This window comes from Rissa tridactyla, chromosome 20 (assembly GCF_028500815.1).
Source record: "Rissa tridactyla isolate bRisTri1 chromosome 20, bRisTri1.patW.cur.20221130, whole genome shotgun sequence".
In the NCBI taxonomy this organism is placed as follows: domain Eukaryota; kingdom Metazoa; phylum Chordata; class Aves; order Charadriiformes; family Laridae; genus Rissa; species Rissa tridactyla.
Window position 1 is genome coordinate 6875933 of NC_071485.1, and position 18083 is coordinate 6894015.

The 18083-nt window shown below is 42.0% G+C and overlaps 1 protein-coding gene across 2 annotated transcripts in view; it reads left to right on the forward strand.

Moving 5' to 3' along the window:
- Positions 1-207: 207 nt before the first annotated feature.
- Positions 208-18083, forward strand: part of PPP2R2A (protein phosphatase 2 regulatory subunit Balpha) — a 39325-nt gene continuing 21449 nt past the window's right edge. Inside the window, exons 1-2 of one of the 2 annotated variants that reach the window (XM_054224963.1) lie at positions 208-324; positions 2822-2896. In XM_054224963.1, the coding sequence (XP_054080938.1) occupies positions 318-324; positions 2822-2896 (82 nt within the window). In that variant the 5' untranslated portion in view covers positions 208-317. Of the gene's footprint in view, positions 325-2077; positions 2130-2821; positions 2897-18083 lie in introns of those variants that run through there. The other variant, XM_054224962.1, reaches the window with a different exon arrangement.

The window sequence follows — 18083 nt, forward strand, 5'->3', positions numbered from 1 at the left end:
CCTCCGAAGGGCGGCTGCAGCCCGCCATGCCCCGGCCCGGCCCGGCGGGGGGCGGCGAGGGCCCCGCCTCTCGGTAGCGCCGCCCCGCCGGGTGACGTCACCCCCAGCTCGGCCGGCGCCATTTTGAAAGTGGAGCCTTTCGGGGGGGGCCGGAGCCAGGCGCGGAGCGGGGGCAGCCCCAGCAGCGGAGCCGGCCGCACCCCCGCCGCCATCCGCCGCCATCCGCCCCCCGCCGCCGCCCCCCGCCCGGCCCCGCCGGCCCCGCCGCGCAGCGCCCGGACCGCCCGACCCGCCGCGGCCGCTATCGCCAGCCCAACATGGCAGGTAAGGGGAGGCTGCCCCCGCGGGGCACCGGCCCCTGCCGCCGCCGGGCGGGGGGCGCCGCTGAGGCTGCGGCAGCGGCCTGCGGGGCGGCCGGCCGGGGGCAGCGGGCAGCGCCGCCTCCCTCCCTCCTTCCCTCCCTCCGCCGCTCGCCGGGGTCTGCTCCCCGGCCCGCTCCCTCCCGCCTCGCCTGGCCTTCCCCAGCCATTTATTCCCCCCCCCACTTCTGGGAAATCGTGCTTTCCTCCCTCCCACCCCTTCTTCCCTCCCTCTCTCCCTCCCTTCTTCCCTTCCCGAAAAAAAATAATAAATAAAGGCATGAAGGAAGCAAGGTGGAGGGGCTTCCATGGGGGAAGCGGTGTATTTGGAAGTTCAGCGTGCAGGAGGTTTGCAGACAGGGTGGGTCTCCTGCCTTTTTTCCTTTTTTTTTTTTTGTTGTTGTTATTCCCCCCCTGCCCCCCGCCCCCCCCCCCCCCCCCCCCACCGGCTTTTTGACTCCGCCAAGGCGCTTGTGTGTTGCATTTCTCTCTCGGGCGGAGTTGGGGCTGTGCAGAGGTGCTGCTGGGCACGGAGAGGTGTTCCAGACGTGCTTGTGTCAAAAGTACAATTGCACCCCTCTGTAGGGTGCACCTTTCAAGCATCTGCAAATGAGAGTAAAATTGGGCGCAGGATGTAATTAAATAATACAGGTCTTTCTGTGTTCTCTTTCTCATTCCTTCCTGTGCTTGCTCCCCATTTTGCATCCTAAAGTGCTCTTGGTCGGCTAGAAGTGTGTATGCATAAGGTATCTCTTCTTTCTTATTTTTTTCCTTGCGATTTCTTAATTTGGAAATACACTCATCCCCCTCCTCTGCAAATGAATTGTCTTTTCAGCGCTTTGCGTTTGGAGGAGCAAGCGTGAGAGGCTGAATTAGGTTTGTGCTTTGCTGCTTCCCCCTACACCATCCGCCCATGCTCCACCCTCCTCTTTTTGTTTTAGTCGGGGGTGGGGGGAAAATGCAAACTTGGTTCAAGTAAACTGTATGAAAAATAGAATTTTAGCCTTACATAGAAAGAGCAGTGATTTTTCTTACAAGCTGTCTCCTTTAAATGCTTCCATGATGCCAGCTGCTAAATGACAAATGAGGAGGTTGGAGAGAGGGAAGAAAATGGGTTGTTCGGGTTTTAGGGAATGGTGGAGACGTGTGTGGCAAACCTTTCCAGCCTGTCTGCAGAAAGCGTTTTGACATCTCTTGTGTCGATGGATTCTTGTGCTCGCCTTCACCTTGTCAGGTTCTGTAGCCTTCATGTCTGTAATCCTTCAGAAAAGAAATTAAGGCAAGGGAAAAAATGCAGACTGGGCCCTGACTGTAGACCAGCACTTCTCTTAACATTCTGAGACATTTGGTCTTTTTTGGAAAGATTATTTTGGGGCTTCTGATTTCTATGGCTTTTTTACTTTTTTCCCCCCCTTAGCGGAGAAGAGGGAAGAAGTCCCTTCTGTATTCTTTGTTATTCCAAAAGCGATACCAGACCTCTGGATTAATGTGTAAATGCCATCTGTTGCTCAGCCTGTTTGAATTGTGTTGAGGAAAAGTTCCATTTTGACAGTGGCTTTAAAAAAAAAAAAAAAAAAAAAAGGCAAGAGGCAAGCCCATTTCAGTCTCTTCCTGTATGTACTCAGCCCTGCAGTGATTTGCTCAGAACGAAATGCAAAAGAAATGGGTGGTGATTTTTTTGTGTGTTTTGGTGGCAGGGTTCAAATGAATCACTGCCTTCCGCCGAGGCAGTAATGTTCCTGAAGTTTTCTCTTCGATCCGTTTTCTATGGTAGTAGAACTTGTTAACATCAGATTGCTTGTTTGCTTTTCTGCTCGGATTTGCTGCTTTTTTTTTTTTTTTTAAAGGCTGATAATTGCTTTCATTACTTCTGCGAAGAGACTCTAAAATTGTGGTAAAATTTTTTTTCTTTAGCCTTTAGTATGTAGGTTGAGTTCGATGTTTTTTTGTGAAAGAAGGAAATGAAGAGCATGCTGGGTTTATATTGATCGAGAGATTGAAAATTTCCAAAAATGTACAGCTTTACTGTTTAAGTTGTGTGTGTGTGTGTGTGTGTGTGTGTGTTTGAGGGTTCTGGCTTCTAAAGTAGGAGGAAACTTTGTGTGAAATAAGATGTTGGCTCACTCTCATTTGAAATGCGCAGTTAAAGTTGGCACTGGCGATGTTACTTAGTCCAGTGAGCTTTTGGTGATAGAGGCTTTTATCGCTCTTCCTCTTTAGGCTTACGCTGTTTTTTGACAAATGTTGGGTTGAAACGCTGGCAAAAACCCGCTCCTGAGAAAAACAATATCTGTAAAGGAAAAAGGTGGGGAGGGGCAATGTGTAATTGTGCGCCAGCCTGGCTGAGGAAGTAGGCGTGTGCCGTGTTGTCTGAAATTTTCAATCGGTCACTATTGTCCGTGCTTTGTGTTGCTGTGGGGGGGGATGTCTCATTATTTTTTTCTTTTGCTTGTGTTTTTTAGGAGCTGGAGGAGGAAATGACATTCAGTGGTGTTTTTCTCAGGTGAAAGGCGCTGTAGACGATGATGTAGCAGAAGGTAAGAGCAGTTTTCTGACTTTTTTGCTGCTCCTTAGGTGGGGACATGTGAATGCCATCTTACTAAAATAGCTCAGTGCTGCTGTATGAACTTGAGCAAAGCAAATAACCATTTAATGTGCATTTAGGTACCCGGATTCAGCATTAAGCTATGGTTTGAGAGTACTGTTCTGCACATGGTTAAGAAGGGCTGAATTCAGGCTTCTTTAACTATTTTGCTGGAATTGTTTTCCAAGATTGTTAAGATTTTCCTATCGCTCGGCTTCTCATTTGTGTTTTTTTCCTAATCTGCAAAATGGGGAATGTGATACTTGCATTCCACAGGGAGGTGTTGTGAGAATTAATTAATGTTTGTACTCTTTGAAGATCTAAGTACTAGATAAAGATCAAGAGTTTTCCCAACCTTTCTAGCTTCTATTAACCAGAAGAGGAAGAAATGTGAAGATTTTTGCGTGCGCGCTTATTAAGTAAAGAGGGGGGGAGTGTTTGAAATAATACTGGAAATGGCCTAAAACTTGTCTAAGCTGGCAGTGACAAATGTCACCTTACACTAAGATGGCTTCCTCTGAGTATGACTGCAAAAAATGTACTTTGAAAACAAAAAATGTTTTCTTTGACTTGGATTGGGGCTCATTAGAGGAATCGCACTTTGTGCCTCTCCATTGCTGTGCTAGAGAGTAAAACTTTTGCTGTCATCTTTTTTGTCACAGTCCTGCTGACTTCTGCCTTTCTTTGGGGCCATGGAGTCCTGTTTGCACAACACAGTCTGTAAGATCATGAGTTAAAATTTTTCTTCTGCAAGCAGTTGGCCTTGTCACTTTTGTAATTCCTAGGGTTTTTTTCTCTTTTTACATATCTTGACTGCTCTTACTTACAAGTGAGATTAATGTTGTATTTAGAAGAGCAGTAACTACAGTTCCCGTTATTTTCCCATTTGACGTGTGGTTCAAATTAACTTCCAAGGGCCAAAAAAAAAATCAGTATAAACATAAGTGACTTGTTTTTATTTATTAGCTGCAACTTGTGCACTTTCAAAGACTCCTGTCATTTACAAGCTGAAAGATGACTCTTGGAAACAAGAAAGCTGGAAAAAATTTTTTAAAGTTTAATTTTAAATTCTTCAGGAAGTGTATTTTGAAGCTTGAACTCAGAACTACTGTTAAATGTAGTATAATTTATTCCCTGGCAGGCTTTAAATTCTGTAACCTTTATTTTAATTACATATCAAACTAAATCCTTAATTAAGTACAAAAACTGAAGAAGTTGCGGTTGTGTGGCAGGTGCTTGTAAATAATTCTCCATCAAAATAGACGTGTTGACGTGCACGTAAGGGTAATGAACTTTATATGTGTACGGTAAGGCGGCTTTTGCAGGGATCCGGAAATGCAGAAGTCAGGAAATAGTCGGTCCTTAACTTCCTTAGCTGTTCTGAAGTATTGTGCTTCGCGTTGCAAAAGACGGCTTGCCAGCCTTACGCTTCCTGACAGGTTCGCAGCTGTACTGGGTGTTGCTGGAGTCGCAGTGGGTGGAGTTCAGGGAAGTCTTCACTGCAAGTGAATTAAATAGCTTCAGTGGCAGCAAGCCAGTTTCCAAAAATTGTAAGAATGTCCATTTCTGATTTTACAGAGGATGGAGCCTTCCGATTTTGTGAGCCAAAGAGCAAAGGGGAGTTTGGTGTCATTGTCAGCTATAACTGGCTTAGGATGAGTCTTAAGGTGCAACCCCCTGCGCCTGGATATACTGCGAGACATCCTGAAATTTCAATGCCTAGATGCTGGAGTAACTTCCCAACGTTGGTGTTATACTTGGTTGTAATGAATGTGCTGAGCTGAAATTCTCTCCTTTTCCTGTATATTCTGTTCCCACAATTCAGGCTGGCAATCCTTGAAAGCCAGCTGGCTAATCAAAGGGCAAGTTTAGCTTCCGTGTGATGCTGCGGGTTCTTCTTGTGATTCGTAATGTCTCCCTGCAATAGTGTTGGAAGGGTTAATAATGTACCAAGCTGGTCACATTTTTTTTCTTTTATTAGCTATATTTCTGGCTTTAAGGTTCACTTTAATGAAACGGAGCCTTGTGTGGTTCTGGCAAAAATTGGAACAGCAGCTTTGCATGCTTCTGGTCCTCCCTCAAATACCCAAGGACAAGTTGGCAGTGGCTCTGCGTCTAGTCTGAGGACCTTTTCTACCTCCCTGCCTTTTTGTCTGCTTTCTTGTGGCAGGCACCATGGTGAAAGCTAAAGAAAACCTTGCTGTCTGAGACTTAAATGATTGTTTAACCGCTGTGGTCTGCAAGCTAACAAGTATGGGCTCTAATCACGGCTGTGACTGAGGACAGTGCCAATTCGTCCGCGGTGGTAACTAGGGTGTGGATTTCTGGGGTTTTTTTTCAATGGTTTTAGCTCAAATTTTTAAAACTTAACTTTTGTCGTGGAATGCCGAAACTTCACTAAAAACAAAGTGAAGGAAAGAAACCTGAAAGAAATGGGAGGTTTCACTTTCTGTTTTCTTCCTGTTCGTAATACAATGTTGCAATGTTTATATTGGGAAGCTTAAACTGAACTAATAAGAAGTGTTAACCAAGCAAACTGCAGCCATCTGATTGCAGTCATCAGTAGAACGCAACACCAGTGGTGTCTCTACAAGGCTGCCTATAGAACAGGCCAATGGAGAATAACATGGTTAATACAGGAAGGTGGCAGCAGCTTTAAAAAGCTTGCTAAGGCTAGTGTGTAGCTTCCAGTGTATTTGAGGTCAGATCTGACCTTGTAACCTTAACATAATATATATAATCTATCATTCTTTAGATACTTAGTCTAGAATGGCTGTCTATTACAAAGTCAATATTTGGTGGCTTTGATGGCTGAAACATGAACTCTGATACATAGAGTTTTTAATTTTCTGGCTTTGTAAGCGCTGTGTGATAGATGGATGTGACAGTGGTTCTTTTAGAGCTAATGAGGGTGGAAGGGAAAGACAGGGGAAAGCTGTTCCTAAAGCTTAAGGAAAGAAGGTGGCAGCGCATTTAATCTGGGGGCTGCCTGTGTCGTTTAATCTGGGGGCTGCCTGTGTCGTTCCGCTGTGGCAGGGCTTTTCCAACTGGAGCAATATGGATGTGTGAGGAGCAGAGCACTGGCCTCTCTTCTCTTGCTATGTATGGAATTTATCCTTGGTTGTAAGCTCTGGCCCTGGCTCTATCAGGTCACAAAGTTAAGCGTGGAAATCAGGTTATAAATTGAAATCTGAGTGTCAACTTCATTATAATTGGGGTCTTTAACAAAAGTTTGCCGTTTTGTGATTTAGCAGTTCATGGCATAAGGGCAAGGGTGTTGTAGCTTGTGCTGCCTCTGTTTCTGAAATAGCTGATTCTTTGCTCAACAGAAGTTTTCCTCCCTCCTTAGCTTTATATTTGTCTTGCTGGAGCCCAACCCTACAACATATCTGTCTTCAACTTGATCTGTGTACCCCGGAGAATCCAGAGCCAGAACACTTGATTAGACAGGACTTCTCCAGTGGAGAACACGGAGTTGTTGTCCTTGATAAGTTCAATGATCAGGTTATCAAAAGCATCTGTAATGCATGGGGTGGTTTGTTTTTTTTTTTTTTCTTTTGTGTCAGCACTGTTTCAGTGCAGGTAGGACTTCACTGTCCAGAAATACTTGAGAGCAGACATTACTGTGTCGTCTTAGTGGAAGTGGGAATGATTCTAGAAAAGGATTACAAAGATTTTCTGCAGCAGTTTCATTGTTTTGGGACTTGTTTTTACTCTTCTGTTGTTACAGTCTCCAAGATGTGGCATAATGGCAACTCCAGTTGGAAACAACTAAGAATTGTGAGTTTAAACTGTCTCTGAAAACTAGACGCTTGCTTAATGGAATGAGTTCGTACTTCAGAACAAATTAAGTCAAATTTGTTTAATTACTTGGCAGAAGGAAAAGAGTGAAGCTGCTGTATCTAAATGTTCTTTCAAGTGTAATCCAAAGATATGTAAAAGTCTGATAGTCTGGGTCCAAGGCTGAGCGCCAGGAACTTAAGTCCTAAGCTTTAACCCTGAGTGATTACTGTTCATCTTTGACAGTTTAACTGTTTCATGCCCGAATTGTCTCTGAAAGAAGTACTGGAATATCTGCTGTGGGTGCTGATTACTCACTTAGATTTGAAGTCTGATGCTTAACCATTCTGTGCTGCTTTGTTAATAATCTTTGACTTGTTTCATGTTTCCTCTTTTATAGCCACAATATTGCTGTAGTCTGTTTCAGTTTGTGCAGATGATGAACGGATCCCGAGCCAGTCCATATACGTGGTCAGAGATATAAACAAGATTTGGTGTTCTCTTGTTCAGGAATGCTCTCTGTATTTGATTCTAGGTGTGTTATATTTTTCAAGTGTAGTTTCATGTTTATTTTTGGCAGACTTAAAAATTGCAGGGCAGCAACGGGAACTGTTGTTGCTTCAGTAATGGTAGTTTGTCTTCAATGCATGAAAATAGTTATTTCAGAGTAAGGAACACTGGAGCTGGGAATGAGGACTGCTGTAAAAAGCAGTTTACCACCATCTGGATTTCACCATCTTCTCTTGCCTTACTAGAAATGTTTCTCTTTGTAGAGTAATATGTGTTTGTAATATTGTGTTAGAGCTGCTGAGCCTTCTTCAGAAAGCTGGTTAGCGTTGTCCTACCAAACTGTCACTGCTGGTGGCACCTCAGTTCTGTAGGCTCACCAACAACTGACTATAATAAAGGGCTGTACCTTGTAGATGGAAGGATGTTGCTGGGATCGGCTGGGAAGAGGGTTTCTACCAAGCTGTGTTTGCAGGCAGAGAAACAGTGGCATTACTATAGATGTCAGGGATGGTCTTCTTCAATGGAAATTGATGGAACAGGAGGGGAGGGAAAATTCTCAAGAGAAAAGTAGCAAAGGTGTGAGAAGCCGGGACGATAACGCTGAAGAAAGAGTGGGGCATAGTTGTGGGAGGGAGCTTAATTTGGGTTTTTGAGGGCTGTGGTTATGTTCTGTATGCTCATCAGGTAATATCAGTTAGAAGGAGCAAGGACTAGTAATAGATTTGTTTTTAAGGGGTAGCTTGAAATACGCTGCAGATAAATAAAAAGACTCATGGTTATAGTCCTATTCTGTATTCCTAAGTCTGCTTCTGCATTGTAGCTCTTTTATCTTCAGCCATTTGTAGAATGACTGTCTGTATCTAGAGAGAGAAATAGGCTACTGTCTTCTAGGAACTGCTGCTGGTCTAGATTGACTAAAGTGTGCATTTAAAGTGTGAAGTCCCCCAAAACAAAGAGCATTTAGCAAACAGCTAAATAGTGAGTGGCTGTTGAGCTCCCTAGAAGTTATTCAGTGCTCTGTTCACGTGCCTTTGGGAGCTGGGGCACTTCAGCCTGTCAGTCATGCTCACCAGTGTTGTTCTGTTACTTCTCTGCTCTTGGAATCTTTTTAGCCTAAATTAAAAATTAGTTCGAAAAAGGAGTGTTGTTTTCATGTCATAAATACGGCAGTTACAGCGATCAAGCCATTGGACTCCAGCAGTACAAACGAATGCAACCTGGCTATCAGTGGCCATCCTGGTGGATTACAGATCTTGAGCAGCTTTGTGAAACTTCATAGCTTTTGGTTTTAAAAGTGCTACCTAAATGATTCTGCTTTGGGTATTTCTACCCAAGAAATGGGTTTCTGTGGTAGCTGTAGCTTCATAGAACGTGCTGTGGGAGAACTAAAAAGAAGAATAAAACTCCTAGTGGATGCAATGCTGAAGTAAGAGTTAAGAGCTGGGTGTTCCTAGCTGTACTGTCTGCCTTTTTTTCTTTCTTTTTTTTTTTTTTTTCTTTCTGTTCTCTTCTGACTTGCCTATTTAGGCCATGGCTACATGTTTGGCAGCCTTTCTGCTTAAAGAGGCGCTCCTTCCCACTCTGCTGGCACAAGGGTTCATGTAACTGCACAATGAACTTGTTTGGGAAGCTGATCCAGCCGAAAAATCCTTCAAATAGTGGTTTTGACTGGATTATTTTTCAGCAGAATTGAACCTTGATCTGGTTCTCAGCGCTCTGCTTGTGCCAGCACAGAGTGGAGAGTGCTCGAGGAGCTCAAAGGAACCCAAGGAACTCTGGAAGAGGGTGGGTCGCTGTATAGGACTTTATGTACAGTCAACACAAGGTCCTGATCTCCAAGTGCTATGCTACTACAAATGGTAAAATCAGCTGATAAAAAGGACTTTAAACCTTTGCTGTTCAAGATATGTACTTTGAATGTGTGCTATCTGAAGGCCAGCAATAGAATATATCTAATACCAATACTGTAACAGTGACCTTAAGAGACTGAATAAAATACTGGCCCAGTAAAACTGTTGCAGCTTTGCTGTGGTGCACTAACGCTTGACAGAGATCCTGCATCACCCTTTTAAAGCCTGAAGTTGGCCCAGGTCTCTGCTGCTATTGAAAACAGATGGACCTGTAGATTTTTACTGGGCTGCACGGCAGTCGATCAGATCCCTGGACTGAAGGCTGTGTGGACCTGCAGACACCAGAGGTGTAAAGAAGGGGGGGTGCAAACACGTGCCTGAGGGCGGGTGGAGGATGCAGAACTACCTCGACTGGTAGCAGCACGGATTTAGGTGGGTATAAGGCAGTTGTCAAACTGCTGTGCAGTGTCACAGTTCTAGATTTTTTTAAATTAGGTATCATGTACACGTGTGCAAACACACACGCAGGGACACACACAGAGTGTCATTTATCACTGTGTTGTACGTAATCTTTTTGATGCTGTTCTGCAGCAAAACTAGTGCACGCGGGATAGGTTTTCTTCCTTCAAGCAGTATGTGGAAGTGGGCTTTGTTTAGCATTGTTACCAGCTCTGTTAGTAAAAAGAGCAGTGTTCGTATCAGTACAGTTTAGTTTCTTGGAAGTTGTTGTAGAAAAGAATACCAGTTAATTGGGAGATGGATTACCTACTGATTGCTTTACTGTAAAGCACTTTAAAAAGATAATCTGACAAACGATAATCTTCTCTTATCGTGTCTTATCACACTTAATATGATTTGGCCCAAACTAATATGTTGTCTTGCATTTAGATGCTGTAGAATTAGGCCTTCTTTGTTTTAGATGCTGTTTTAAGTGTGCATACGATTAAATCTGTGATGTGCTGTACCTCCTGTAGTAAAAACCTCAATTACTGATGGTACCAAATGAAGGCTACTATTCGTTCTTTCCTCTTCAGGAAACACTGTGCTCCCGAAAAGATTTCATTAGTACAAGATGCTTTCATAACTGCCTTAAGGGTATTTTCCAGACCTCTTTTCATATTTTTTCAGTGCTCTATAATATGCAGTACCATAACTATTGTCTACAATATTTTTAGTATGGAGCGAAAAGTTTTGCAGAGTGTCAGTGTTTGGTAATCATGCAAAACCGCGGTTTACCCTTTTAAAGAAATGGTTGAAATTAAAATGATTGAAATAAATGAAAAGCCCTGGCATAGGTAGGCCCTTATGTTGTGAATGACCATAGAAACAAGAGTTACCATGTTTCTATGATTGCAAAAGGAGAGAAATACAGGAAGTATGATACTTGATCTGAACTTATTTAGAATAATCTCTTTCAAGGAGCAGCAGTAGGTCTTATAGTCAAAATAACTCCATCTAGACAGTTTTCTAGATTTTTAAACTTGAGTGGGATATGTGTAGTTACAGCTTTGTTTATATTGCTTTATAGCTCACTTGTGCTCTTAAAGCATGCACTAGCTAAATGTGAGTTTTGTAGGGTTAGGATGCAAGTTAGCTGGAAATAGAAAGGATGTTGTTGTTCTTTTATGAGCCTTTGTGAAAATGGGGGAAGCCTAAAAAGATGCCTTGACCTGTAGGTAAAGTATTGATACTTTGTGTGTGTGTGCAGTCATTAATGATTTTCATCTAGCAGGACTTCCTTTATTGAGTACACTGTTGTACACTGTTGCTCGCTTTCTGGCTGCCCAGACAGAACCGCTTTCGGCCGTTGCTCTGGGCAGCAGGTCGTGATACCTAATGGTGCTCTTGCCTTTTTCTTTGCTGAAACTGGAAGGTTTTGGGTTGTGACATTTGTCTTTAAAATGAAGATGCTGGCTAACAAGATATCAGGTAGGCTGTTACTACGGTGAGTTGCTAATATTACGGAAAATAATTGTTTGAGGCTTCTGCGCATGACTGTAATTCAGTTACAGAGACAAAAGTGGCTGCAAGCTTCTCTCTTCTAACTTAGGCTTTTGTTAAGCACTGGAGGAGAAATTATTAATTTGGTCAGCCATTCTTTATAAAAATGTATTTTACTCTTGGCGATCCACAAGTGATAGCACCATTAAGAAAACCAGCATATTTAGGTCACATGTTAAACCCCTCAGGCAGTTACGCTTGCATCTAATTTTGGAAGAGAATTTTAGGCCCAGGAAAAGAGGGCTTAAAAGAGTTGTATTGTAAGAAAAATTGATTTCCCAGGTATATAGAACACATTTTGTGTGGAAATGTTTCTCTTTGCGTTTTCAATTGCAGTTCTTAAATTAGTGCTCCAAACTAACACAGTTGGCACTCTGTTTTTGAGAAGTTGAGAAGACATAATTGCATATATTCGGGAACAGTTAAGGTAATTGTGACTTCAGACTATAGCTACTTATTTAAAATTTGGAATAAAATCTAATATGTTCTTGTCTGTTAAAAGCTAATAGCTGTATTTTCGTTTTTCCCTGATGAATATGAAAAGTATGCCAGGGATCATTCTTTGATCCTTAAAAGTAGTGATTCCAGCTGGCCTTTCCCCTGTTGGTAGAAGGTTAGAAGCTGATGTGCAGAAATGATGACCTACGTGTGTTTGTGTATAGTGCTTATAAACGTAGTCTGAAAGACTTACTTTTTTTTCAAAGAGCTGAAATAAATCTGAAGCTTCAACTCTCACAAGTACATAATGACTCTCAAAGACACTTGTTGGAGATACAGCAATGGTTTTAAGGCGACATGTGTAACTATGGCGCTGTGAGCACTTCTCAGCATCTTCCTCAGCCTTTTTGTGCTTACAGTTGTGTGCATCTTCACAGACTGCCTTTCATAAGGGAAACCTTAACTTGCGGTGAATCGAGATTCGTGTTCCAAGACATCTCTTCTAAAAGATCAGTATGAACAAACAGCAACTGAAGGTGAAGCCCACAAACTTTTTCATTATATAGTCTAGCAGTGAGAAAATGGCATTGCTTTATAGAGGTAATAGCGAAACATTCATAAGCTATTTTTGTGGAATGCGGAACTGGAAGGAATGGCTTTGTGACCAAAATCATAAAACTTTCTCTAGAACTTAGTCCTTCTGCCTTTTCTCAGGCTGTTCTTACCACAGCTTCATGTTTTGTGTTTTGTTGTGTGTGGGTTTTTTTGTTATTTTGGGGTTTGGTTGTTGTTTTGTGTGTGTGTTGTAATTTTTTTTTTTTTTTTAGCTGAATCTTTCTTTCTTTTTGTTTTCAAGAAATATCTAGGATCTTTTATTTTACTCCAGACCCTTTTGGAAGTGATAACCCACTCTTGAAAGTGGTGGGAGCTGGTGACACATCAGTTGTGTTACTGGAACAGAACGCGTGCTGCGCTTAACCCAGCAATTCTGTCTCTGACAATATTTAGATGCCTCAGAGGAAAGTGCAGCAGGAAGACAGAGCATTTAAAACAAAACAAAACTGCTGGGGGGTTATGCACATCAGCTCGTTGGCTCCCTGGAGCTTGTGGGTTCCTTTCCTTGATTTGACCTGAAGCAGCTCATACCAAACCTGTGAATAACAGACATCTGCTTGTTTCCGTAGCGTTCGCATCTTCCTGCCGCTTCTGAAAATCAGGGGAGTATGTTCTGAATTGTCATCTACAACTGTGCTACTGGGTCAGCTGGCTGCTCTGTTGCTCAGTGCTCCTGCGCGAGGGTCATTAAGCATGTATGTTGTTAGAGGAAATGTCATGCCCGAGTTGATTGCATCCTGTGCAGGAGCACTTCTGGCTTAATCTTTCCTTCTTGCTGGTTGCTATCATTTTGAAGAAGTCATTGTGTACACAGCCGTCTTCGGTCTTGTAAGCTCATTTATATCCACACTGAAATTCTTTTTCTGGAAGTTTTAGAGTTATTCAACATTCAGCTGGAAGTTGTTTAGCACCTTCCAGTATTCTTTCTAACCAGTGTCTTCTGACTGAGGCCCAAGTTTTACTCTTTTACTTTTTACCAAGTTTAAAGTTTAGATTTAAACTTAATTATCAGGGGGAGAGATTGACAAAAAGGAAGACTACAAATGGAGATAACTGGAAGTGATCGTACAGAGTGGCTTCATCTGAAAGGTGACTAAGTCATTTGAACCCCGCCATGCTTTGTTTTCCCCATCTGTAAGACTGGTGTGCCTGTTTTCCGAAATGAAGATCCAGAACTTCCAAGCTGCTGCAAGGAATTCTGAGATTCTTGCAGGACAGTGATACTACTAAATGTCCTCTATCTTCTTCTTCCTGCCCAGGGCAGGGAGGTTGGAACTAGATGATCTTTAAGGTCCCTTCTAACCCGAACCGTTCTATGATTCTTTTCAGCTGTTGTACAACTCTTCCAAAATCCAAAGAAAAGGTCCTAATCTATAGATAGAGAAGATGACAGATGTAAAATAATTAACTTAAAAATAAAGGTCAGTATTTTGCTTAGATTAGTAGACTATATATATTTTTAAGATGTTGTAAATGTAAGTGGCTGCCTTACAGACTTGTCAAGATTTGTAGATTCCATTTTGCATCATTCCAAGAAGTGTGTTAAGAATCTCTGAAAGTCCAGGCCAGAAACTCGTATTGGCCTCTGTTTAATAATTTATTTTTTTTTTAAAGAAGCTGAGGTGTGTATGCTTGGGCCAGAATAGAAACACAGGAAAATACTTGCCAAGTGGGAAGGGGGGGGGGGGGGAAAGGAGGCAACTGGTAAAGGGAAGACTATTTTTTCAGGTTCCAAGTGCCACTAAAAATGCATTAAATATTAAAATGAACTGATAAAGCAGTGAATGCTCACAGTGAGTGAAGTTATCAGAAATTTTTATTCCGTGGTCACTTAATAGTCAGAACTGTGTATTCATCTCTGCTGGAAACTTCAGTCGTACTTGTGACCTTCAGAGGCGGCAAGCTGCCTGACGGGCATCCGGGAGCCGGCCTCCCTCCTCCTCTCCCTCCCTCCCTTATGGCAGGTACCAGTCATTTTTGCTTTCATTTTCCTGCCTTAGAAGGAGCCAATTTACACGTTGTCTGAGGTACAGCAGTCTCTTGCGTTCTACATATGAAGATTAAAAGCCTCAGAAATTTTTTGCCTTATTTTTTGTGCCCGACATAAAAGCTTTGGTCAAAGAATGTATGAGAAGAGGCTCAAACAGCATGATAGTTTCTGCGAGTTGTTTTTTATATCTACAACAGAAATGCACACAAGTCACAGAATTCTAGCAGCTGATTTTGAAAGGCATTGCCAAACTACGATATTTTTCTAAAATACTGCCACTAATTTTTAACTTGCAGTTAAAACATGGATAATGAGGAATCAACGACGTACACTTGCAATGTATGTTTTGGAATGGCTTCAGCAAAAAGAGAAAAATCAAGCTATTTCTGTGCTCTTGGTCTGTAGCATTCTCAGTGACAAGAAAGGCATTGCCTAAAGGCTGTTGTTATGTACAGGCAAAACAATAGCACAGTATGTTATTTCCAAATATATTGTTATTTGCAAACAGAAAACTAACCACTGGCTTTTCTGTGCTGTGCAGCCTATTGAAATTCTGGCTGTGATTCCAGCAGAGATTTTTCCATAAATAGCTCTGTACTACTTTGGAACACAAACAAGCCCTGGAAAGATCTAAAGTAAGATCTTCTGAAGGGACTGTTTAGCCTCTGTTATTAGCGTGCACTTTGTAGGTGCTGTGGTGGATGTGAGGAATGTTTCCATCGGTTGAGGTGGGGGGGCTGTCAGCAGGAATTGAGAAGTAAATAGTTGCTGATTCAAATTAATTTCAAGGAGTCATGAATCACCTGGCTTCAGCATGGGGTGAGGGGGGAAGGGATAATAAAAATGAACAAATCTAAGCAGAAGCAGGTATGTTTTCCTTTTAGTATTAAAATTTGGTTTTGCTTTTTTTAATAAAAACCATTAGGTAGTGACTTTAGGCATTAGGTAATGGTTCACTTAAATAGAATTTGAAATAGAAATGATTTATTCTTTCAATGAACAGACGTCCCAATTAAAGTATTCTTTTAACATTTTTACCGATTGGATGTTTGATGTGAATTAATACACAGCTAATTTTGTAGTGCAGGTTTTTCAGTGCTATGTAGCTGAACATCCTCTTGAGTAAGTAATACAGGGGCAACTTTTGTGTAGATACGTAGATAATTGGTGTAAGCTGTCTTCAGTAAGGTAATTTGTAGTCTTGAGAAGCTTGTAAACATTCTGTGAATTAGAAAAAGTAGTGAGTAAATGCTTCTGTGAATTGCTTAGTTCATAGGCGTGATTTTTCTGCTCGTGCTGATGCTATTAAATATTTTTTTTTAACAAAGCAGGAATCCCCTTTCAAAGGGAATCGAAGAGCATGAAAATAACTTTGGCATTTGTGAAATCCGTGCCCGGAGTGGCAGACTCTTCAGTGTCCTTCTCGGCCCCTGGTTATCAAGCAAACGTGTTTATCGGCTGTCACAACAGAAGGAGGGTGTATCACAGAGAATAGGGCTGACAGGACCTTGGGAGCTTGTTCGTGTCTTCTCCAAATGCAAATCTTTCAACTATACCTATTATTCCTGTTAGAAGTTTATTAAAGAAACCTTCATCTGTGGCGCTTGTACGTTCTCAGAAGCAGATACTGGAGAGCTGAGCTACCCATAGCCTTGAATGACTTCTTAATGTCTAAAATCACCTTTGGTGAAGGAGCACCTAGAATTTCTGTGTGGGGGTTGCACCCTGGTCTTGAATGGAAGTCAGCCCCCATACCCGTTCGAGGCAGTGACTGTGCTATTAACTGGATCTAACTTAGTGGGGAAAAACAGCTTAAGTGATGACACTTTTTTCTTTTTTAAGGTCTAGATGGTATTTCTGAACTTGTTAAGATTATTTTTTTTTTTTCCCCAAGAATAATCTTTTTCATTCCTCCTAGGCATATTGAGAAGAGTTTCCTGAGAAAATGAAGTATAAATAAACCAGCTAGGCTATACAGCAAAGCACTTCTGCTACCAAGGGGTAATTAGCCTGTTTTTGGAAAATAGATACATTACTAACGTGTTTATCACAGTGATAAGAAGTAAAGCTTGAATAAGACTTAGTCCAATTCTTTTAATGTGGTTTGGGGAATCCTCATACTGTGCATTAGCGGCATTTCATACCGTGTCTTAGGAGAATTATGGGGCGCTTCTGTAAGTATTACGTATAAATCGTGAAGGAGCCTGGTGAGCCTGGAGTTCTGAGGACACAGGGTTTGCGGAGAGCCATGGCTGGAGATGGAGTTCTGGGCTCCCGAAACGGGGTGTCCTTTACCCGCAGGTCAGCGGGAGGGTTTACAGAGGTCAGAAATGGCAGCGCTGTTCTCCTCTCAATACAGGCTGTTTAATTTCTCTGTTCCAGCAAAAAGTTTATTCTGGAAAATGAGTAAACTCGAGTTTTTATCCTCAGGAGTGCTAAAATTGAGATGTTACTTTCTTGGAAATTAAATATGCAGAAACGGTTTTGCTGTAGCTTTATTAATGATGCGTTGTAAAATAAAGTTCTGCAGGCAGAAAAATATGTTGGAAGAAGTCGTGTACCAGAGTACTAAGGCTAGACAAATGCTGCCGGGTTGGAGCAGAAATAATTAAATCTGTTATTTATAAGCCTTTTTGTCTCAGTTCTCCTTGTATTGCTCGGTAAGTCCCTCAGTTTTGTGAGTGATAGTGACAGAACATTCAGGCACCTAAGGGGGACCTTACATGAAGCAGTTGTGGGCATGAGGTTAGTTCCTGCTCGAGTTAATTTTGTTCCCCTATAATTAGATATTTATGATCTGTATGTGATTGTACAAAGGACAAAAATGATGAGTAACTCCCAACTAAATTCTGCACAATACAAATATAACTTAACCCTTCTGTCATCTTTGTGCAGGGAGCGCTCTCATAAATCAGCGCAGGTTTTGCTGGCTGAACAGCATTTCTGTGAGGGAAATATAACTCGGGTGGATTGTGTGTCGTGCTGCTTAGTACAGTTGCTTTATTTAAAGGGATAATGTATGGTTGAAAGGCACAATCCCTGTGACAGTGGACGTCTGAAGCAGGAAAATTCAAAGTGGAGGCAACTTGCTCTTTCTTGTGTCATTTAGTCAAGTTATCACTATGCAGTAATACTTGAAATACTTCCTCTACAGTATAAACTATAGAAGCAGAGAACACTGACGCTGCCAGATTCCCCCTTCAAGCCAGCCATAAACTTCATATTCTACAGGGCTTACATTTCAGCTAAGATTTCATTTGGGGTTAAAGAAAGTAAATTTGTTTTTAGAGAGTTTTATTGCTGCAGCACCAAAGAACATGTTTTGTTTTCAATTTTTTAGCGTATTTAAGCCACTCAAGGAAGGCTTGGTTATGCGACTGTTCTGGGCAGTTATAAACTACTTTGGTTGCCAGAATTCTGTGCACTTGATTGAAGCCTAAGGTTTTGGGCTTTTTTTATTTGAATCTAAACAGGAACACTTAATTTTACAGGTTAAGTGTAACTGATGCATGCTGTGACAAGAGTGGGGCACAAACGTTGGCCAGGTATCTAAAATGTCAGATGGCTTTTAATTTAGTAGATGAAGCTTTCAAAAGGACTAAATTAAGAATATTTTCTCTACCTCATGTTTCTATTCTTTTTGTTTATATTTCACATCAAAACCATCCTTTCTGATGGAGTGATAGATAGCGACTTAATTTAGGGGTGCGCAGCCTCTGAAGGCGATGTTATCCAGAGGGTGCAAACTACCGCTCACAATCTTGTTCTGATAATCCTGACCATGAGTGAAGAGGAGTTTTGGTTGCAATCGAAAGGGGATTGATGCAAAACTAGGTGTGACACATCCTCAGTAGGAAGGCTCTTCTCTTGCCTTTTCCCCCACCTGAAAATAGATTTAAACCTCACAGGCTGGAAGCTCTCAGCAGCTGAATGTTGTGATGTGCAGAAAACTGAAC